This window comes from Ictidomys tridecemlineatus, chromosome 14 (assembly GCF_052094955.1).
Source record: "Ictidomys tridecemlineatus isolate mIctTri1 chromosome 14, mIctTri1.hap1, whole genome shotgun sequence".
Classification (NCBI taxonomy): Eukaryota; Metazoa; Chordata; class Mammalia; order Rodentia; family Sciuridae; genus Ictidomys; species Ictidomys tridecemlineatus.
This window is the reverse complement of record NC_135490.1, coordinates 63240916-63264326: the sequence shown is the minus strand read 5'-3', so window position 1 is coordinate 63264326 and position 23411 is coordinate 63240916. Positions and strand designations below refer to the sequence as shown.

The window sequence follows — 23411 nt, the reverse complement described above, 5'->3', positions numbered from 1 at the left end:
TAACAGTGATAAACAGTTTTTATTCAGGCAATGAAACATGGAAAAAATATATTAGTAATCATTATAATAATTTCATTTGTGTGAGTATAACTTTTACAAATATTTACCTGACATATAAAAAGGGAAATTACTATGTATATAAAATTTATGCAGATGATTATTCCACACAACACAATCCTGATAGCAGTAGTCAATGCAGCACTCACCCTTGCAGGTGAGGGGCCCCTCACACTCTTCGGGGAGCCCATGGGGACACAGTGGAAGCAGATGTGCAATAAACATTTACTTGTTGGCACATTAGTACAATGGATATCTATTGGCAAACACACACTTGCTAACAGCAATACTAAAAAGTTTACTGCTACCTCTGAGGTTTAAAAAAAGCCTGGATCCTGTCCCAGTAGCTGAGAAGGACCCAGGCTGAGGCTGAGGCTTCGGGTGTGGTAACCTACACACTGCCCTGTATCTGTACTGGGCGTGGCTTCAGAGTTCAAATTTTTTATGTCCATTTGAAAGTTATTCATAAATATAGAGTATCAATTAATGATGTGACTAGGAAATACTCTTTGGAGTATATTCCAGATACCACTAAAAAAGGCAGAGGGAGGGAGAAAGTGGCATCCTGACAGTTGGAAAGTAAAAAGTCGACACAGGGAAGGTTCAGGCCACACCTCAGCTTCAAGCCTGGCCTCCTCTGTACAAGTTGAAGCATTATACAGACTGCCACAGGCCAGCATCACACACAATATCTCCATATTAGAACTATAACCAGAATATATATATATATATTTATATAATAGCTGTAACCATATTATAGTTAATAAAGTCATTCCTTAGGAATCTTGTTTGTCCAAATCTAACTGCATGCTAAGAGGCACAGAAATGGGATTGCATTTGGACAAAAAACTACGAAAGTGCAATCTTTAGTCTCCAGATTCAAGTTTGGTGCTGGGGAGTGGGTCTTCACTGGAGAATGCTGCTGGATATATGACCTTCTAGAGGAGATCCTTGGAGAAAAGAGTCTATTATATCAACTCTTTTCACTTTTCCTGTATAGGAGACTCAAGGATTGAGAGGCAGTTTGTTCTCCTCCACCCCTGCCCCCAGGGCTGGGGCTGGAACTCTACCACTAGAGTTAGTAGGCAAGCACTCTACCACTGAGCTCATCCCCAGCCCGTACATTATTTTAAAAAAATAAATAACTGGAATCTAGAGGCCAGTCAAACCATTTTGGACAGAGGTCTCCTCAAAAAAATTCTTTATTAAAATCTTTGAAAGATGATGACTTTTTAGACTAAGCTTTGGCTTGACATTCTGGGATTCCCAGACTATATTTGTTCTTCAATAAGCAAATAATAATTTGTTAGCTTTTAAAATTCTTCAGAATATATACAGCTTTATTTTAAAATCCCTTGCTTGAGTCATTTTAATCTTTCAAGACCTGGTTTTTCTCTCTTCCTAAAAACAGGATAAAAAAGTCTGTGAGCAAGCTCACACAGTTATACAACCACAAGGAGACAACAGTCATAAACAGTTAATGAGATGGCTACCAACTGTAATGAAAAACCAAAAGGAAGTAAAAAGGGGGTGCTTCAGAATGCTTACTACAATAAAAAAGGATATGCTGAGTCACTTCCAACCCAGTGTACCAATGCTTATTCTTAAAAAAAAACCTGAAGCAAGCAAACACACACACAAACAAACAAACAAAAATCCCCCAACCCTTTCATGAGGCACAGAGCTGCCATATTTTCTTTTACCTTTTCTGAGGGTGAGTGCTTTAACTTGGCTGCTCAGTTTAAGAACATTTGGGGCAGTTTATTCTCCCTATTTATAATTAGAACTAATTCAGGGCTATTTAAAAGATATCTAAGTATGTGCCGGGGGGTTGTACCAAGTGTGGATAAGTAGGAAGAGCCATTGGCTGGAAAGAAGATTTAACTTGAGCTATTCTCCAGAACTACAGGCGAATCTCCCCTCAGATCCCATAACTTCTGGAAGTCTGCTGAATCCTGTTTTTCACTGTCATATGCTTCTGCACTTCCTAATTTGGGCTGCATATGAAGAAGCTAGAAACCACGTGAGAACACGGGGCCTTTCAAGATTTCCAGAGCAGTTTTACAGAACAAAAAAGGTTTAGGGAAATCACCATCTTCAAGTAGCTCACCTAACTAGAGTAAATCCCGGGAGGTCTGATGTGACCAACTATCTAGACTACACAGTAAACCATTCAGTCCATTTTTTTTCCCAAAATACTGCTAGATAAAAGTTATCTACACTTTGGCAAAGTCAGAAACTGAAGAAATGGCTCTGGATTCAGTCTCAGCAAGATCACTTAATATTCCCAAACCTAAGCCAGAAGCTAACTTCCATTTCCCCCTTTCGCTTTCATAACCCAGTTTTTAAAATTGACTGTCTAACAAGTAATTTGGTCCTCATACATGCCGAAGCAAATTCTAGAGTATATTCTTGCTCTTCAGAGTTCTAGACGGTTTTTTTTTTAATTTTTGGCTTATGTTTAAAGAAAAATAAATATACTTCACTCTGTCTAGTATATTCTCTTCATCTGCCAGTTGTAATGATATATTTTGAGTCTTGTTTGAGAGTATCCATCTATTATAGAATGGCAGCCATTTCCTTGTAATGGTCATGACTGAGGTCAGTGACAAATATTATTTAGCAAGGGCTCTTTCATACAGCACCTTCATTCACTGGGGTCCAGTTTTCAAGAATTTTTTTCTACTAGTGTGCTAGGGAAGGAATGTCGTTACCTCTGTTTTAACACAACAGAGTGTGCTTTTAAAATACATAATAGCTTAAACAGATGATTATAGTGCTGGGAATGTAGCTTGGCAGTAGGGCACTTGCCTAGGATATGTGAGGCTCTGGGTTCAATCCCCAGCACTGCAAAAATATTTTAAAAAGAAAAAAAAATGACTATGGATTTATAATGGAGACTACTATAAGCTTTTCATACTTAAAACAGATCAATTTAAAACAAGTAAACATGAATGTCAGCAAAACACAGCAGTAAAGGGTTTGCACTGTTTCTTTCTGCAAAATGCAAAATCAACTCCCCTCATAGTAGAGGACTAGAGAAAAAAGTGGTCATACCACAGGAGACACTTGTACCCAATACTGTGACTCCTGGTACAGCATTCACATTAAACCACAGTCACTACTTTCAAAGCCCAAATGATTGTCAAGCCACTTCTCCAACCACAAATAATTTGTTTTGTTTTGTTTTGTACAAAATGTTAAGACAATAGGCTTTGAAATATAGCCTAAGCACCAATTATGATAAATGCATATTGGTAAAACATGACTCTGGTTTTAAAAGACATTATCAACTTCCCTGGGGCTAAAGATTGCACCCACATGAGCAATACACTGCTAAAGAAACACTTTTTTTTTTTTTTAAAGATCTATAGAGGTTCTCCACGAGGCACAATTCACTGTTGAAGCTGGCTCATGCAACAGTTTTACAAGAGAAGTAGGAAAACGGACATGTACTGAACATAGTGCATATCACCACTTTCAGGGTGTAAGATTAAGACAAAAGAGTGCTTTATAACACTTGCATGGGTTTTGCCTATCAAGTGAAAGGGGATTCGTGGGAAATTTCCATTTTGGGGTTAATGTCCCACCACTCTGAACTGTGTCCAGCAATAGCTGGAGGAACTTGGTTTTGTCTGTATGGACCTTCTCCCTGTACCTCCTTCCCTAGTGTTCAGACTGTTTTGTTCAAACATATGTGCTAATCTTTGGAATGGGTCACATATTATTTTTACTGCCTGCTTTGTTAAAAACTCTATCTTAAGTATGAAAGGATTTTTTCTTTTTTAAATATCCAAAGAACAATGTACCACACTTGTAAAGACAAAGAGATTACTCTTCCTTTGCCTTGTAATTGATAACAGGGCTATAGTCACTTTTTAATTAAGACCATCTAAGCTTTCACAAATAGATTTTTCTTTGAATATTTCAGAGATAACAAAGGTGAGATGTTGGTTTTGCATCAATAAAAGGAAGCAGAAGGCTAAATGACTCCAGGGCAGATTTCACAAACCCCAGCTTTGAGGGATTTCTGCACCGATGTTCATGCAGAAAGCAGACACCACTTTCAGTAGGAGGACTCAGTGCCAAAGGGCTGTCCTCATCAATATGCAGGGGTGTCTAAATACCAACGCAATGAAACAGCGAGGCAGAAAGTGTTCCCTAGATGTGAAACTCATGTCTATGGCCTTCACATCTTGGATGCCCCCCAGTTTCTTTCTTTCCTTTTCTTTTTTTGGGGGGCGGGGTCAGGAGAAGACAGTGCTTCTGGGCTCAACTGACCCTCTAGTCTCAGCCTCCTGAGTAGCTGGAGTACAGGCATGTGTCACTGTACTTGATATCCAAATTTGTAAGTTAGCATTTGGAAACAGGGCTGTTTCAAAACAGGGTTTTACATTTATAGATGTATGTTCTTCTATGTGCTGTAGGGACAAAGCAGCAGCATGTATAGATAGAGATGTGTGAAGGATAATGTATATAACAAGGATACTCAAAGCCCCTTCTTGTTTATAAACTGTAAATAACAAAAGGCCAGATCATCTCCTTCAATAAAACCAGTGATACTGAAAATTAAAAGATTATAAGGTCATAAAAATATCAGACAGGTGGTAGAGGAGATAACCCCAAATGGTAGCCACAAAATCACAAATTACAAACTTGGGAGAAGGAAAGATGACTTTAAGACCAACTAAGAGAAAACCAGGCTCTACAGCCTCCCTAACTGAACCTGATGCTGGGGAGCAGAAAAGGATTCCAGCACTGGCAGATCACACTCCTTCCTGACTGGGCTAACCTCCAGGGCTCCTTCCAGGGCTGCTGTACTGGCAACTAAGCAGGACAGGCAGCGGTGGGTCTGTGCTTTTTTTTTTTTTTTTTTAATTTTTTTTTTCTCTGCAAAGGTACGATTATTCCTAGATAAGGCAAGATACTTGTGGTCATGACAGAAGCATTGGAGTGCAGATCTGCTACGTGAAGAGAGGAATCTCAGTCAGTCTTTCCCAGCTTTGCAATCAGCTCGTCACAGATTTTTGTCAGTTCTTCAATTTCTTGGTTCTAAAAGACAGATGATATGATTATAAGCAGGCCACTTTGTGTTCTAAGATAAAGGGAATTATAGCTAGATAGTCCCAGGACTGGCTAGATCCTACCTAGACAACCTAATTCAGTGATTCTTTACTTTTCTATATTAGAGATCTTGTGAAGAAAGGAAAATGCTAATCCTTCTCCCCTGTAAATGTGCATGTACTCATAGTATTGGGCTTAACTGAGTAGAGGGTGAGGTGGGTAGTCACCAGTCCTCTGAAGCCTGTTTGTAAACAACTCAGTTCCCAAATTTCTTGTTTTCATAGGAACTGTGTGAGGTACTTTTCAGCAACACAAACATCTGAGTCTCACTCAATCCATCAGCTTCTCTAGGAGTTGGGATTCTGGCATCAGAGTATCCAAGGGAACATGAGGGGCCCTCAGACCCCATGTTCTAACTAAATGGACTGAATAGGTACAAGTGCATAAGTGGAGATGTAGTAAGTAAAATGCTGGAGACATAAAAAAGAAACAAAAATTGCTGGGAAGTGCAATATAAGGATTGCTACTACTGGTTTCCATTTATTTACAAAAGGGTTTCTCTACATCAGCAGGACTTGTGTTTTGGCCTGGGTAAATGTATGGATGGGGGGGGATGTGCACTGTAGGATATCTGACAACATTTTGGGCTTCTACTCACTAGATGCTAGTAGCATCTCCCAGTCATGACAGCCAATTAATCTCCAGACATTGCCTAATGTCTCCTGGAGGGCAAAATTACCCCTAATTGAGAACCAATGATCTAAAGCAAGTGAAGGGGAAGATGGCTTCATGTATTGCATAAAAAGAAAACAGAATGAATGAAAGGTAAGCCTCGTGACCCCTACTAAAAGTGTTTGATCACTGAACTTCAGTTAAAATGCAAATTCCAAATTCCTTTCTGCACCCTGCCTGTGGATGATTCGCATATAATATAACTGGAAGGTTAATGGCGTGACTTGTCTGTCTCCCCAAGAATTAGTTCACAAAGGATCTGGGTTGAAGTATCTGAGTACAAAGGCAAGGTCACTTTCACCCAGGATCATGGTGCACAAAGCACACCAAGGACCAATGTGAGCCACTGTAGAGGAGGAGGACCAGGCACCTGCATGGTTGTCTTGACCCAACCCCTTGTCATACCTTCTGCTGCAGGGCTCTTTCCAGGGATTCCACCTTCATCTGCTCTTTCCGGAGTCCAGCATGCAGAGCTGCGCTTTCAGCCTTTGCCTTTGTGCGAACCTGAGCAATCTCTTCATTGGCTCTGTTTGTGGAGTTTTGTTTGTGGAATAAAGAGAAAGAAAGCACATGTTAGCCAGGGCACAGCTAAAGAGTCAGGAGAATAACCATTGACCTCCAGCAGACAGACTCAAAAGAACAGATTGCATGATCAGCAAAAAGACAAGAATCAGAGACTTACATAATTTAATTTTAATTAATAAAAATTCATTTTATATACAATTGCTAGGGAAATTCCCATGAGACACGCCAATGGTAGAATCATTTTTGAAGGCCATGGCGTTCTTTAAAATTTGTATTTCATGAGAAAAGAATTATGTAACAGTTTCTACAATAATCTTAATTTTTTAAAAACCCAATATAAAAGTGGACAGGTCACTCCAGAGATCATCACAGCTAAACAATTTAGAATACTAGCCATTAATGTTTATGAGACACAAACCTCAAGGAAGCAACCTTATTAATAAAATAAAAAGGGAATCTTTTTTTAAAAAAATATATTTTGAAACAGCGTCTTGCTTATCGGGCCTACATGAGGCCCTGTGTTCAATACCCAGTACTAAAAATGAAACATTCTGCATATCAGAAACACCATAACAGGGCCAAAAAATACATGACAACCTTGAAAAATTATTCACAATTCACATTACAAAGGGCTGGTATCCCTAATGTATAAAACATATAAACTGACAATGGAAAAATAGGCAAAGAATAGTCATACACAGTAAATATTTGAATAGGTAAGTGCTAAAATATATTTAGTTTCTTCATTAAGACAAATGCAAATCAAAACTACAGGTAATAAAATAAAAGTTATGTTGCTTACTTGCCCAAAACCACAAAAACCTACAATGAAATACCATTTTCATCTATTAGATTTGCATAAAATCAATAAGTTGATCTGCTAACAGAGCTGTAGGGAAAACAAATGCTCCTAAGAATTGTACAGGGGTATAAATGGGTATAAATTTTATGAGGTCATTTGAAAATAACTACTATAATTATACATTCATTATTTTTTGGTTCAAGAATTCCTTTTCTATTACATATATCATAAAGATAACTTAAATGCATGTAAAAGGATAATCTACAGGGTTACCTACTACAGCACTGTTTGTTGCAGCAAAAGATTCTAATTAACCTCAATGTCCAACAGGAGAGAATGTAAATGATACATTCCAACAGTGGAATACCATGTGGAAGCTCCTCATGAACAGACTAGACAGAGAAAGATTTTCAAAACTGTATTGCTACACAAAAAAAGGAAGTATGCTATCATCTAAAAAAGGAGGGAAAAAAGCATATCTAGAAGGAGAAACAGAAACTCTACTGATTATTTGAGGGGAAAAGAGGTAGGAACCTAGTGTAAGGGGGGCAGGAAAGGGAGGGTGATACTGTATACCTTTTTATGTTTCTTAATGTTTTAACCATGTAAAGAAGATGGCTCAAAAATTGAAATCTGTCTCTCACACACAGATATACATACACACCCCCTGAGGTTGCAAAACAGTGAACTTGTTTTCTTACACTTAGGAATACATTTAGCAAAATGTACAAGTATATATTACTTTTTAGATAAAATGAAGTTTCTGCCTCTGTCAATATCCTCATAACATTATGAAAAGTAAAATTCAAATTTACAAGCTCTTACTTGTCTAGTTTTTCTTCTGCATGGATTTTCAGGGCCTGATACCGCTGTTCCTCTTGTTTAACTCTGGCTAAGTAATCCTGAGCACATTTTTTCAAGGCTTCTTCATTCTGTTCCATAGTGAAAATTAAAAATAAACAGGTCATTTCATTTTTCTTCTACTAGTAATATAATATATATCAGAGTCATATGTAAAAAAATGGAAAAACCCAATTAACTCAGATAACTTTAATATGTATGGTAATCTGAAATAGGCACATACAAATCTCACTTTAAAATTCTAGATATTTTTATAACATAATTTCTTTATGTATTAATTTTCAACATCATACAGTAAGGTTCAGTTATACCAATATACCTCCTTTAGGGAGGTACTTATTCAAAACTGAATAGTGATTTGATTTCTACATTAGACATATTGGCTAGTTTCATTTTTAATTTAATAGGAAAATAAAGAATTTCAAAGGCTGAAGGTGTGGCTCAGCGGTACAGCTCTTGCCTAGCATGTATGAGATTCTAGGTTCCACCTCAGCCGCATTAAAAAAAGAAAACAAAAGAATTTCACTGCTTTAATGTGTCTTATTAATACTATTCAACCAAATTATTACATTTAATGTTTTCTAAAATATGCCACTTAAGATTTTTTTTCAATGATATGGAATCCCTTCTACACTTACTAACATTGAAAAGGTGAATAATTAAAAAGAACGTTTCTAGATGTATCCTGAGATCTGAGGGTTCCAATTCTTGTACTCTATGCCACACTCTGGCTGTATCTAGGCTTCACTGGCTTGATCCAGTAAAAATAATCAAGAGATACCACCCTGTGGGCCAGCTGCCTGATTATAGAAATGAAAAAGTAAAAAAAAACATGGTTTTACTGGAATAGAAGATACAAGGCGGAGCCCCTTTTAAAAGGCTTTTTACCCCTTGCATTATGTGTGTGATGATCCAGTACTAGCCAGGAGAGAGACAGAAAAGGACACACTCATTACCTTCTTGAACCCTTCCAGTACGCCTTTCAGGTTCTCATATCTCCTGAAGAGATCAGAAAGGGATCGCTCCACAGAGTTGAGGTCAGCCAGGGCCTGCTCCTTCTCCATGGTAAGTTGCTGGAAGCTCTTCTGAGAGGTCATGTTTGTCCTTTGTTCATCTTCTGGGAATTATAAGTAAAAAATAATGGCATGTTTATTCACACAATGGTGAACAGCTGCTCTCCCTGAGCCAGGCAGTGTTCTCAGTGGGAAGGAACACAGCCATGGGTATAAAAAAATTCCCACTCCCAAGGACTTATATTTTAATGGGGAGCGACATATGGTGAGAGTGATGGGGTAAAAAAAAAAAAAGGATGAGAGGAATGAGGAACAGGTGAGTGGGCTGCTGTTTTATAGAGCTGCCTCTTCAGAGAAAAAAATTTGAATAGAGACCCAAAGAACAGGGTGGGAGCCATGCAGCTATGGGGGAGAATATTACACACAGAGGAGATGGCCCTGGCCAAGGCTGAGCTGGGAAGGCAATAGGTGACATGGACAAAAAAAAAAAAAAAAAAATCATTTCAGTATTTAAATGCTTAAAGATCTGTCTTGATTTGATTTAGGGAATCAATCTTTACAAAATTCACTAGAAGAGGCTCTAAATTCAACATGGAGGATTAATCACCATTGTTAAGGCACTACTGGGTCTGACAGGAAAAATCAGAAGGATACTGCATCAAAAACAGAGGACTCCGCCCAGTAGGTATAGTATGTGGGCCATCAACATTCTGGGTATGGCTTAGAGGGCTTTCATAGAATTCAAAAACATGAACCCAAGAACAGCCAATCCTCATTATTTGCAGTCTGTATTTGCAATTTGTGTACTAACTTAAATTTATTTGCAATCCTAGAATCCATACTCAAGGCATGTGAGTAAAATTTTTATTCATCTATTGCTCGTGTTCTCATCTGAGGGCAGACAGGGATGCTTTACCTTATTTCATACTATAAACAACTATCCTTTTCAAGTAGTCTACTTAGTGTCACATTTTGCATTTTTGTGCTTTATTTTGGTGACCTTGCTGTTTAAAATGGCCCCCAAAGGTGGTACTGAAGTGCCATCTAGTGTTACAAAGCATAAGAAGGCTGTGAAGTGCCTTAAAATACATGTGCCAGCCCATTTATTGATTCTTGATTTTAATTCTTCTGCCACAGGACTCTTATTAAGGAAGTTTAATTCTTCTGCCACAGTCCTCTTATTAAGGAATATCCCACACGATGGAGATTAGGGCCTACTTTTTCTTCTGTTAGACGCAGGGTCTCTGGTTTCTTCTCAGCAAAAGAAACAATCTGTGACGTGAACAGAGAGCCTATATCTTGGGAGTAAATCTATACCCCTCACACATTAGATTGAGCACTAATCTGTAGGGTATATAAAGAACTCAAAAAGCACCAAAAAAAAAAAAATAACCTAATCAATAAATGGGCCAAAGACCTGAACAGACACGTCTCAGAAGATGATATACAATCAATCAACAAATATATGAAAAAATGTTCATCATCACCAGCAATCAGAGAAATGCAAATCATAACCACTATACGATTTCATCTCACTCCAGTCAGAATGGCAGCTATTATGCATACAAACAACAATAAGTGTTAGTGAGGATGAGGGGGAAAAAGGTACACTCATACACTGCTGGTAGGACTGCAAATTGATACAGCTAATATGAAAAGCAATATGGAGATTTCTTGAAAAACTGGGAGTGGAAGCACCATTTGACCCCGCTATCCTTCTCCTCGGTCTATACCCAAAGGACTTAAAAACAGCATTCTACAGGGACACAGCCACATCAATGTTTATAGCAGCACAATTCACAATAGTTAAACTGTGGAATCAATCTATATGCCCTTCAACAGATGAGTGGATAAAAAAATGTGGCATATATACACAATGGAATATCACTCAGCAATAAAAGAGAATAAAATCATGGCATTTGCAGGTAAATGGATGGAGTTAGAGAAGATAATGCTCAGTGAAGTTAGCCAATCCCCCCAAAAACAAATGCTGAATGTTTTCTTTGATATAAGGAGGCTGATTCATAGTGAGACAGGGAGAGGGAGCATGGGAGGAATAGATGAATTCTAGATAGGGCAGAGGGGTTGGAGGGGAATGGAGGGGGCATGAGGTTATTAATGATGGTGGAATGTGATGATTGTTGTTATCCAAAGTACAGGTATGAAGACATAAAATGGTGTAAATATACTTTGTATACAACCAAAGATATGAAAAATTGTGCTCTATATGTGTAATAAGAATTTTAATGCATTCTGCTGTCATATAAATAAAAAAAAATACATGTGCCAGGTAAGTTTTGTTCAGATATGAATTGACACCCTGTTGAACATGAATTCAATGTTTAAAAATCAATTATATATATTAAGTAAGGTGTATTTAAGTGGAAACACATATAAGACAAGGTTACATATTGATCAGTTGATATAAATGTTGTGACCATAGGCTCACAGGAACTTAGTCCTGCTTTTCCTCTTAGGAGTGTGCTTCAGTATCCACCAGTTCAGCATTTGAAGCAACTTTGTAGAATATGCCTACCATGGAAATGAGATAGATGATGAAAAAACTGAAGTTCATATTAAGATCTCCTGCTATGGTCTGAATGTTTACGCTCCTTGTTCCCCTATTCATATGGCTGAAACCTAACCCCAGTGTGATAGTGTTGGGAGGGGGGGGTTGTGGAGGTAATTAAGTTATGAGGCAGAGACAGGACAATATCCTTCTAGAAGAGACCCCAGAACCAAGATCATTATGTTAAGTGAATTAAGCTAGGCACAAAAAAAGGTAAGTACTGCATGTTCACTGTTATGTGTGGAAGCTAATAAGTTGATTTCACAGAAGTAAAAAATATAATGTTGGTCTCTAGAGGCTGGGAAGGGGAGGAAGGGAAAGAAGGATGTTGGATAACAGGTCCCAAATTATAGTTAGATATGAGGAATAAGGTCTAATGTTCTATAGTATAGTAGGGTGACTATAATTTATAACAATTTATTATTTATTTTTTTAAAGAACCAGAATAAAGGAGTTCAAAGGTTCTCAGTACAAAGAAATGATACATACTTGAGATGGATTTGTGAATTATCCTGATTAGATCACTGCACACTGCATTCATGGATCAAATTATCACAGTGCACCCCACAGATGTGTACAATTATTATGTGTGTGAAAAGAAAGACCACAAAGAGCTAGCTAGCTATCCCATTCAGCCACCAGGTGAGGACAAAGTAAGAAGGCCATGACTACAAGGAACAGGCCCATGTCAGACACCGGAACTGACAGAACCTTGATTGTGGTCTCCTCACCCTTCAGAACTGTAATAAATAAATGCCAGTTGTTTATAAGTAACCTAGTTTATGGTACCTTGTTAAGGCAGCATGAACTGACTCAGATTCTATAGCTCATGCCCTAGGGAAAAAAAACTCCTTACCAATCATTTGGGCAATGGTCTTTTCATATTCAGCCACAATTTTCCTAAATAGAAAAAAGAATATTCAGAAGAGAATTTTCATACAATGGAATTTAGAGAAATGCTGCCCTCAAACAATTAAACTCATTGATATATACTGATTTACATATACAAATTTACGTAACAGGGTCTCCCTTTTGTCTCGGCTTCCCAAGTAGCTGGAACTACAGGCACGTGCCATTTTACCCAGCTAAAATGTTTCTTAAACACTCAAATGCAGACTGTACAAGCATGAACTATGTATGTTTTTTCCTTCTCTTCTTTGATGCCATCCTTAGTCACTTAATGGTACATAATTCTCTTAGAGAATAAAGAGGATAAATTAAAAGATTTCAATTTAATGTCAATTTTGTTTTCTATTAACATGCCTACTTATAATCCATGTGATGATTATGTAACTTGAAGCTACTATGAATGACTATTTTAAATTATTATGGATTCTGCAGGCCCAATGGCACATGCTTGTAATTATAGCTATTTGGGGGACTGAGGCAAGATGATCATAAGATCAAGATTAGTCAGGGCAACTTAGTGAGGCCCTGTTTCAAAATAATAAAAAAGGTTTGGGATGTAGCTCTATAGTTGAACACTTCTAGGTTCAATCCCCCATTGAATTTCAATGCCTCCATCATTGATCTTATCAATAAATCTTTTTTTTTAAAGAGAGAGTGAGAGAGGAGAGAGAGAGAGAGAGAGAGAGAGAGAGAAATTTTTTTAATATTTATTTTTTAGTTCTCGGCGGACACAACATCTTTGTTGGTATGTGGTGCTGAGGATCGAACCTGGGCCGCATGCATGCAGGCGAACGCGCTACCGCTTGAGCCACATCCCCAGCCCCATTAAATCTTATTATTCTGTATTCCAAATGGATATTCTTGCACAAATTTGTCCATTCTTTTTTTTAATATTTATTTTTTAGTATTTGGCGGACACAACATCTTTGTTTGTATGTGGTGCTGAGGATCGAACCTGGGCCGCACGCATGCCAGGCGAGCACGCTACCGCATGAGCCACATCCCCAGCCCATTTTTGTCCATTCTCTAAAAAAGACAATAACAGTGTGAACTTTGCTTTCATGTAATGTTCTGAACGACTCAAGATGAGTTATGATACTTGAATACATAACTCATGAAATGACACTCTCAATTGCAAAGTGAGGTAATCTCAGATCAAAGCCCTCAAGTTCCCAACAGCTGGTTCTGTGGTGAGCAAACACTTGTAGATTTAATAATATTCAAGACACCTGACCCCTCCCCCCAGCTTCCAGTCTGACCTCATCTCCAAAACTTCTTGTCGGGTCTCTTCATATTTCTTCTTCCACTCACTGGCTTCAATCTCTTTAGTGATTATCTAAATGATAATAAAGCTTGGATTTTACCTTATCAATCTGTTAAAGTTTCATTTTAAGATTGGAGACTGAAAACAACACATGACCAAGTATAACCTGAGGCATTCGGTTGACATTAGGAATATAAAACCTTGACATTTGTATATAATGTTCATAAACATTTGGAAACGTGTACTCTCAGCTGTAGAATGATGAAATGTAGCCACTAGGATAAAGTTAAGCAGATCTCCCAGGAACTTTAGAGGATTTTACAAGTTCCATGAATTTTACCTCAGTCCATGGTCTGGCTGTCAACTCTGTAGGGACACAGTTTGGACAGGACACCAAGAGCACTCGAGCGTCTGACTGACAGAGATTCACCTTAGCCAAAGTTACATAATTGCAGTAGATGTCAGACCACCAATTTTCTTTGAGAAATGAAACTGCCACAAAATCAGAGTACTATGAATTGGTGTGACCAGCACAATCTTTTCTACAGAGATTTCTGACTGGTAAGAATGGAGTCAGAACAAGGGGTGCAGAGGGGGAATGCCCCAGGCTGGATACATCCCTCTTTAGGATCTTTCACCATCAGAAGGATCTTGCCAGTCAGGCCAAAACCCACACCCATATTTGGGATGCTTACTATCTGGAAACACTTTCAACTTACTACCTCAACTCCAATGGGTTTGCCACTGTCGACTACCCTTCCTTGGCTGTGTTTCCTGATTCCTGATGGGTATATTCTTTACTTTGGTGTCTCCAAGAACCTAGAAGCCACCCTGTGTGCTTCAGGCAACAAGACATGTCTTTGCTTTGGTTCAATAGGTGGTCATTTATCTCAAGAGTTTAACTCTCAAGAGGAAGACGAAGTCATTTTTCTCATTTATAAGAAAATGAGCAGGGTGGCAGTGGTAGGCTTCCTTACCACTGCTCCCAAGTTTTGACAACAGGACTGGCTGACAGCCCTTGTTACCAATCTAAAGTTACTTATATAATGTTGAAAGACCTAGATAGAGCAAAGGTACTTAATTACTTTCATCGTAGTGTAAACATAAAATTGTTATGGCAACAGAATTACTTTCTTTAAAAAAAGAAAAAGTGGAATCTTCAAGGAACACATAAACCAAACACATAAAATACAGCACAGAAATATGACAGGAGAGGATGGTAACTGAGTAATGAGGCATAACAGTGTCTTCCATAGTTTTCAGTTCACCTGGAAAAGGCCTTGTGGTAATGTCTTTTGAATAGAGACTGTTTAAAAACACAATACTGGAATTTGAGAGCTGAACTGTTTAAAGAATGGATGGAATTAGGAAACAATTTTTTATAGCTACATGCCTAGAATTTAAGGCATTCTTAGGCATAAGCCTCTTAAAAATGGATCAGAACAGAGATGGCAAAATTAGACACTTAATGCTTCAAGGCTAAAAGTTAAAGAAGCCTACCAAATTCTTAAGAATGTGTTTCAGGGCACTGGCTTTTCCTGTGGACACTAACATGTCAGGACTTCAGCATCAATACTGAGTTTTACACACAAGCTGTAGGAAATAAGAACTTACAGCCTGGGGCAACTTGAGCCAACAAAGATGGAATCTACTGGTTGGCACATGGGCTTTACAGAGAAATGTGATAAGCAGACAGAAAAAAAATGCCTTTACCTCTTCTCTTATCAAGGTGAGCACAGCTGTCTTATCTGATTCGCTGAGGCAGATTCCATCCAGGGGGCTCTCACCTCCGCAGGCCACAGACACAGGAGCCTTCTCCATAGAGGATTCGAACAATCCCTGTGGGGAAGGGCTCACATTCAATACATTCATTCCTTAGCTACTTAGCCCCAAATAGTCTTCAATAACTTCCTCATTACTGAATTGACAACACCCTTTAAAAACACACTTGCAGAGAAAAGCAGCAGAAGGGAAGCTTTAAGAAATAATCCAATTACAATACTATCTAAGGAAAAACTGTTATAGTGCATACCAGGGCAGTCTTAGGTTCATTGAACAGATAACCTGGGGAAGTTTTCTAATCCAAAAAGAAGAAAGTATAAGTGGTCAGTGACCAAGGAATCGCAGGCATAAAAGATACATGTTTAATGGCTCATATTTCTGGGGTATGACATGTTCCAAGAAAATAAGTTTTCAAAAAAAGTGACGTTCCTTTTATATTTGATGCTCTGTATACATCTTAGGCACTTTGAATGGCAATGTTTCTAAAGTGCCTTACTGACTTTCAGATTTAAGGAAGCTGAAATGACCCATTTTTCTGAACTCTGACCTCCATCTTTCGACCTTCATAATTCAGGATCAACATGAACTTCAGTTGGTCTGCAGTGATATCCTGCTATAATCCAGAACTACATTCATGGACACCATTACCTGTCCCTATAAAAAGTAGCTAGAGGTAAGTCAAGACCTATATGTTTTTTTTTTTATTTTGACTCTTGGATTCTTCCTTATCATTACATTTTCAGTTCCTTTCTGGTAGCACTTCACCTTCTGATGTGCCAGTTTGTTTCTATCATAAACTCAGTTCCAGAAAGCCACATTTGGTTAGCATTTCATTTTTCACAAGAACATGGGACTTAGTATTGTTACAAGACAGAGGCCTGCTGCAAAGCTGAGGCAGCTGCAGAAGCCCCCTCTTCACCAGCTCTTGTGATCATACCATAAAGATTTCAGACATGTTACTTAGAGTAGCAGGCATGAGTTTACTCAAGGGACAGGAAAAGGGAAAAGGGACACTCTCATGGGAGAGAATGGATCCTCACAAAGAGAAGGACAGCTTGCCCCTCCTGCCCTCAAGTTTTATTGGGGATCCCAAGGACATTTCCAGAGTCCTACCTAGGTCTACCTCTTGACTTCTGACTAACAGTATAAGAACTGCATAGACCACATTGAACAGAGGATGATAAGGTAATTGAGTTCCCCTGTTTTTGCTTCAATTCCCTGCCCCTTTATCAATTTACTACCCTTTGAATAGTTTTTAGCAAGCTTTCTTTGTCATGTTTGGGGTAATTGAGGGCTGTGACATAATTTTGGTGATAAGGGAGAGTTCCAGGCCATCTCACCTAGTAGGGTGTGACAGGATCTTAATTTTTCTTTAGTGTATGTAATTATGGCTGGTGGAGGTTTTCACATACCAAATTCCATCTTCCAGATATTTATCTTTCAGATAAGCCTCCCTGTGGTTTTCAGTTGCCCTTCATTGTTCTTTCCGTGCTCACCCATTCATGGCTGTCTAATTACCTAACAGTACTATTTTCCTTCCTAAAAAGCATATTTGGCGTGATTTCCTCCTATCTATGGAAGTAAATTTTTTTTGTATGAATGTGCTCTGTGATTTAAGAGCATGGCAATGTCCAAAATACCATCCAAAGTGAACTGGGAATAATCTTAATTCCCTTTAACGGGAGAATAGCTAACTGATTATTGGATTATAATCTATCCATTCTCTGGATGGTATCTTCTTTGAACCAAGACTAAACAGAAAGTCCAACATTAACTTAGACTAGTGGCTTTTAAACTTTTTGTTTCACTGTAGCCTCACTCTCTTTATATAAAATGCTCAAAACACAAATGTAATTTTAGGAAACAGCTTCACAGACCTCAGCCATAGTTCCAATATAGAAACTCATCTTAGACCAAAAAAGGAAAACATAAAAACCACTAACTGGCAGTGCCCACCTTCCAGCAGCATTTGAAGGAGGGAAGCCCATCAGGCTGACAGAGGTCCAAGGTAATCCCAGTACCTCCTGGTATAGATTTTGGTAGAAATCTCTCACTAGAACCAGGGGGCACTTGAGATGAGCAGTCTCTAACTGGCTCTCCAAACCTTACCTCCTAGTACTAATCCTCTCGTGCATTCTCTTCTCTTTGGGTACAGCCTAGACTTAGTGACTCACTCGGATATGGCAAAAATCATGGAACCTAATATTATAAAAAGACTCTGGTTTCCATGTTTTGAGAAGTCTGCAAAAGCCCTTGTGAAAAGAAATAATGTCTCTGCCAACAACCATGTGAGTGGAATCAAATTCACCCTAAATCAAATACAGGGATGACTGGATTTGGATGACTAGTAATACCTTGATCACGAGAGACCCTCATGATCATGAATCAAGAGGCATCCAGCAGAAGATTCCTAACCCACCAAAACAATGAGATAATAAGTATTTATTGTTTTAAGCTACTGAATTTTGGAGTAATTTGTTACTCAGAGTAGATAGCCAATATACCCCTGGACAGTAGAACCATCTCATTAATTTGGTATGCCTTCTTTATCCCTCCCTCCTTTATTCTCCCCTCCACTTTCCATACCAGGGATTTAACCCAGGGGTACTCTACTGGGCTACATACCCAGCCCTTAAAAAAAAAAATTGAGGGCTGGGGTTGTAGCTCAGCGTGCTTACCTAGCACATATGAGGCCCTGGGTTTGATCATCAGCACCACATGAAGATAAATAAATAAAATAAAGGTACTGTTGCATGTATAACACTCGCCCCCCCCAAAAAAATTTTGGAGATAGGGTCTAAGTTACCTAGTCTGGCCTTGAACTTGCAATCTTCCTGCCTCAGCTACTAAGAAGCTACTAGGAGTCTTCTTAGCAAAGAAATACTAATATCCATTCTAGAGTTCAGTATTTCATTCATTTGTGGAGGGGATAAATGAATTTAGTCAGCCTGCTCACGTCAACTTAATGCTAACAAATGTATCCAGAAGAGGCAGTATTCTTAATTGGACATGGAAGATGGCCACTATATTTAAGCTAGTGGTTCTGCAACCTGCCAGCTCTCTCCTGGCCATAAGCCATAAGCCTCACCTCTTAGAATGCAACAGTTCTTAAGAGGTGATCAGGGAAAGAATTTATGCTGTCACTTATTTCAGTTACCGTTCCCAGTCTCTTAGGACTAAAACTTTTCAGTCCTTTTTATTTGTTTGTATGATTTGTTTTACAGTATTGGGGACCTCACAAATGCTTGGCAAGCACTCTGCCACTGAGTACATCCCCAGCACTTTTTAAACTTTGAGACAGAGTCTCATTAAATTGCCCAGGCTGGCTGCAAATTTGTAATTCTATTGCATTAGTATCCCCAGTGTCTGGGATTATAGGTGTGTGCCACCATGTCCAGCTCTTAGTCCTTTATATTGTTTATCAAACAGTGTAGAAAGTCTACCAAGTCTACCATTGCAAAGAATTAGCCAGGTGGGTGTGATGGTGCATACCTGTAATCTCATTGGTTGTTGAGGCTAAAGCAGGAGGAAGGCAAACTTGAAAGCCAGCCTCAGCAATTTAGTGAGGCCCTAAGCAACTTAGACCTGTCTCAAAAAAATATATGTAAAATCTCTTTTAGAACTGAGCTAGAATCAATTTTTTTTTTCTTTTAAATTGAAGTACTAGGGACCAAACCCTAGGCCTTGGACAAGCTAGGCAAGTACTCTACCACTGAGTTATATCCCCTTATCCATTATATATTTAGAGAAAGGGGCTCTCTAAGTTGCCCTGGCTGGCCTCAAACTTTTGATCCTCCTGACTCAGTCTTTCAAGTAGCCAGGATCATAGGTATGAGTTATCACAACTACCTCTAAATAAAATCTTAATAAAGATGCCCAAATTAATCAGTCATCCTCCCAAAGGGATCTGGTTTCATGTTCCCTAGTCCTTCTCCTGGTCCCTCAGGGCAATCACAATTGAGCGCCAAAAAATACCTGTCTAATGATAATAGAACTGAATGGCATCTTGGTTGCAAATCTACAGTGAACATATATGCCACAAAGTAATTCCCTTAGCTGATGTCCTTGCAGTGGGAGAATTAGCATCACCAATCTGTCTGCATTGTGCTCATTCCATCATTTGTACTCCCCAGAGCAGTACCAGCTGCCACCACTACTAACAAAGATATGCTTGGAAAACCACATAAACTCAACCTTTAATAACTTTTACTCTATGGTCTTAATTATTTTGTCCCAGCCACCTACCACTGGGCACAAGATTGCAACAGGAAAGTACTTCAAAGAGGCTTAATAAAGTAAATACCAGATTACACAGATTTCTTTATTAATTACTTTGAAGACTGAAATTGTTCCTTTCTTTTGAAATTCCGGGGACCAACTCCAGGCACCTCATGTATGCTAGGTAAGTGTTCTCCACTGGGCTACGTCCCCAACCTTTAAAGTGACAATTTATTAAACAATGTTAATTCAACATTCTAAAAAAGTTGAAATTTATTTATGTCAGCAAGTTCAAGTGCCGTTATTTTTAGGAGGTCACAGCAGATATCATCTATGTCTTTCACCAGCAGGCTCTAGAGACAAGTGTTAGAGGAATAAGTTGGGAATCATGAAGTTTAAACAGTTTCAAGAGCTGCATAAATCTGCAAACCAATGCTTTGTCCACTCAACACACCCCTCTTCAATCATCCTTTTGCTATTTAAAAAAATTTTTTTTAATTGTAGATGGACACAATACATTTATCTGTTTATCTTTATGTGGTGCCAGGGATGAACCCAGTGCCTCACTCATGCTAGGCAAGTGCTCTACCACTGAGCCACAACCCCGGCCCCATCCTTTCACTATTTTTACACACTGAAAATACTAGAAAGTATGCCTATTGTACTTGGAAAACTTCAAAAGGAACCAGATTTCTGGGCTGTACAACCAGGTTGCTTTGGTAGTAGGGTATGGAGTTTCTCTTTCACAGATGAGCAAACTGAAGCTTCAGTCCTTGAGTGGCTGTACTGGGATCAGAAGAACTCATTCTCCAGAAAACTGAGGATCACATAAGTTTCTGGGCAAAAGTGATTTTTGTCTGGAAACAAATGTTACTAAGGTATGAAGCCTTAGTGAGGAAACAATGCTTTCTGATTTCCCACATGTGATATGTAAGTTCTTCCTTCTGACTTCCTGTCCATGCTTCTATAGGCTCCTCCTATGCCCATTCCTAAGGTTAAGAAGTTCATTCTCTATTATATAGAGAAATACCAGGGGTCATAGCACAGTAGTGAATCATGAAAACAATTTAGTGGCACCAAAAATCTGCACTAAAAAAAGAAATAGGAAACATCAAAGTAAATTAGAAGAAAGGCATATAATTGTGTAATTTGTTTTATAAATATACAAGTGTATGAGCTATGATGTGCCAGATATGTACTGGTCGAGAATTGAAAGGTATTTTTTACTGTGGATCAAAGTAAAGTGTTTCAATCTCAACTTTATTTGCTTCCACAGCTTCAATTATCACCTGTGTCCTATGGTCCCTCAGAGCTATTAAAGCCAACCAAACTTTTCTTGAGCTCATGTTACACACCCATAACCACCAAAAGGACACATGGACTGAGAAAATGGTCACATGGGTAACTTAAAGCCATATATCTAAAAATAAACTCTACAATTCTGATCTTTCTTCTCTTTTACTTATTCCTACATCCATAAATATTTATAGTGGTGGGTCCTGGGGTGTACCAGCCAATAATACAGTCATGGTCCCTACCTGTACCATGCTTATAATCTTATAGGGAAGCAGGGAGAATAGGGAAATGGGTCAAAGAGGTGGGTCATAGAACTTAAAAAAAAAAAATTCCATTCAGGTAGGCAAGTGTCAAATGTGGAGAATCACACAGACCACAATAAGAGTCTGAACATATCCTTAAGATAGGGGAAGCCTATGCAGAGCTTTAAGAAAGGAATAAAGAGACTAATTTTGTGTTTGAATCACATTATGCTGATTTATGCCAAAGGATGAGAGACTAAGCCTAGAAACAGGAAGACGAGTTAAAAAACAGCCACCACCATTAAAATGGGACCAGTAGTAGCCATGAGCTGAAAAAGAGTAGATGAATTTACAATAAGTTTTGGACACAGAAGCCACATATCTTGACTAGGGGAGCAAGGGGGAGGGAGGAGTCAAAAATGACACCCAGACTTGTGACTTACACCACTAGGTGGAGAGTGGTACCATGTGTTATGAGGCCCCCTTGGGCTTGGTTAACAGCGACCACCTGGATTCTCAGGGCAGAAACCGAGTGGTCTTCATCAACTTTCTTTCATTACCGCCATCACGAATGTCATGTCACCAAGCAGTGACAGTTCTACCTGCTAAACCCTCTCCCAGCCTCTATCTCATTCTCTGAACTATAACCAATCACACTATTTCTTACTTCAAACCTCACAAGAGCTACCTACCAATTTTATCAAAATTCAAACCTCCTGGCAGTGTTATCTGTATCCCTTGATTACCTGTCTCTTACTTTCCATATACAAAGTATCCTCCAGTGACATGAGATTATTAATATTCATAATTCCTTATAAAATTCATACTTTTTCCTACTCCCTGATTTTACACAGGCCAATACTCCTACCTGGAATATACTTTTTAAAAATTTAGTTGTAAATGAACACACTAACTTTATTTTATTTATTCATTTTATGTAGTGCTGAGGATCGAACCCAGTGCCTCACATGTGCGAGGTAAGCTCTCTGCCACTGAGCCACAACCCAGCCCCTGGAATATAGTTTCTTTAGGACGTATTCAAATGGTGAAACATGGGCAACATTACCTTAATCAAGTGATCAAATTAACCCTACCAAAAGGGGACACATTGCCATCTACATCATTAATTCTGCTGTATCTGTGCCAAAGACAAATAAAATGAATTTAATCATGAAAAAGCATGAGAAAAATCCAAACTGAAAGATGTACTCTGCACTTAACAGAACAGAACTCTTCAAAACTGTCAAGGTCATTAGAGACAAAAACTGAGAAACAGTTACAGATGAAAGGAGACTAAGGGGATTGTGCTCACAAAGCACAATCTGCTATGTTGATAATAGCCCCATTAGCTTTCTGTGAGTACAAGACAAATGGCTTTAAGTTACCCATGTGGCCATTTTCTCTCTACCTCTCAGCGGTAGAGTGCTCACAGAGCTAAGTGCACTGTGGGATCCTGTGTTGAAGCCTGCACTAGAATAAGGATATTAGTAGGACAATTGAAAAAATCGGAACAAGTTTAAATATTAACTAACAGTACTGCTATCAGTATATGTGTATTAGTGATTTAGATAACTATATTGTACGTAAAATGTTAATAATTTGAATAGTAGGGGTAAGATATATAAAAATAGAACAAGGAATTCCTGTATATCTAAAACTGAAAATAAAGAGATAAAAAAAGATTTTTGTGGCTGGGTGTGGTGGCATCCCAGCTATTCAGGAGGTTGAGACTGGAGGACAGCAAGTTTGAGGTCAGCCTGGGCAACTTACTGAAATCCGGGGAGGGGAGGGAAGGAGGGAAAGTAGAGGATAGGAAAGGCAGTAAAATACAACAGACACTAGTATGGCAGTATGTAAAAAAGTGGATTTGTAACTGATGTGATTCTGTAATATGTATACGGGGTAAAAATGGGAGTTCATAATCTGCTTGAATCAAATGTATCAAATATGATATGTCAAGAGCTTTGTAATGTTTTGAACAACTAATAATTTAAAAAAATAAAATTAAATTAAAAAAATAAAAATAAAAAAAATAAAAATCAGAAGTATCTCAAATAAAAAAATAAAAATAAAAGAA

The 23411-nt window shown here is 38.4% G+C and overlaps 1 protein-coding gene and 1 long non-coding RNA gene across 15 annotated transcripts in view; one reads left to right on the top strand and one right to left on the bottom strand.

Moving 5' to 3' along the window:
• Tacc1 (transforming acidic coiled-coil containing protein 1) overlaps window positions 1-23411 on the bottom strand; it is a 114904-nt gene continuing 91493 nt past the window's right edge. For all 14 annotated transcript variants that reach the window (XM_078031237.1, XM_078031235.1, XM_078031236.1 and 11 more), the window contains 7 exons: window positions 15510-15635; window positions 13792-13868; window positions 12480-12523; window positions 8998-9158; window positions 8006-8112; window positions 6259-6379; window positions 1-5109 (listed from right to left, as the gene is read on the bottom strand). In XM_078031237.1, the coding sequence (XP_077887363.1) occupies window positions 5041-5109; window positions 6259-6379; window positions 8006-8112; window positions 8998-9158; window positions 12480-12523; window positions 13792-13868; window positions 15510-15635 (705 nt within the window). In that variant the 3' untranslated portion in view covers window positions 1-5040. The remainder of the gene's footprint in view (window positions 5110-6258; window positions 6380-8005; window positions 8113-8997; window positions 9159-12479; window positions 12524-13791; window positions 13869-15509; window positions 15636-23411) is intronic.
• LOC144370459 (uncharacterized) lies at window positions 9153-23394 on the top strand. Its single transcript, XR_013430441.1, has 4 exons — window positions 9153-9739; window positions 16153-16251; window positions 17734-17866; window positions 19816-23394. It is a non-coding gene; the product is annotated as an uncharacterized LOC144370459 (long non-coding RNA).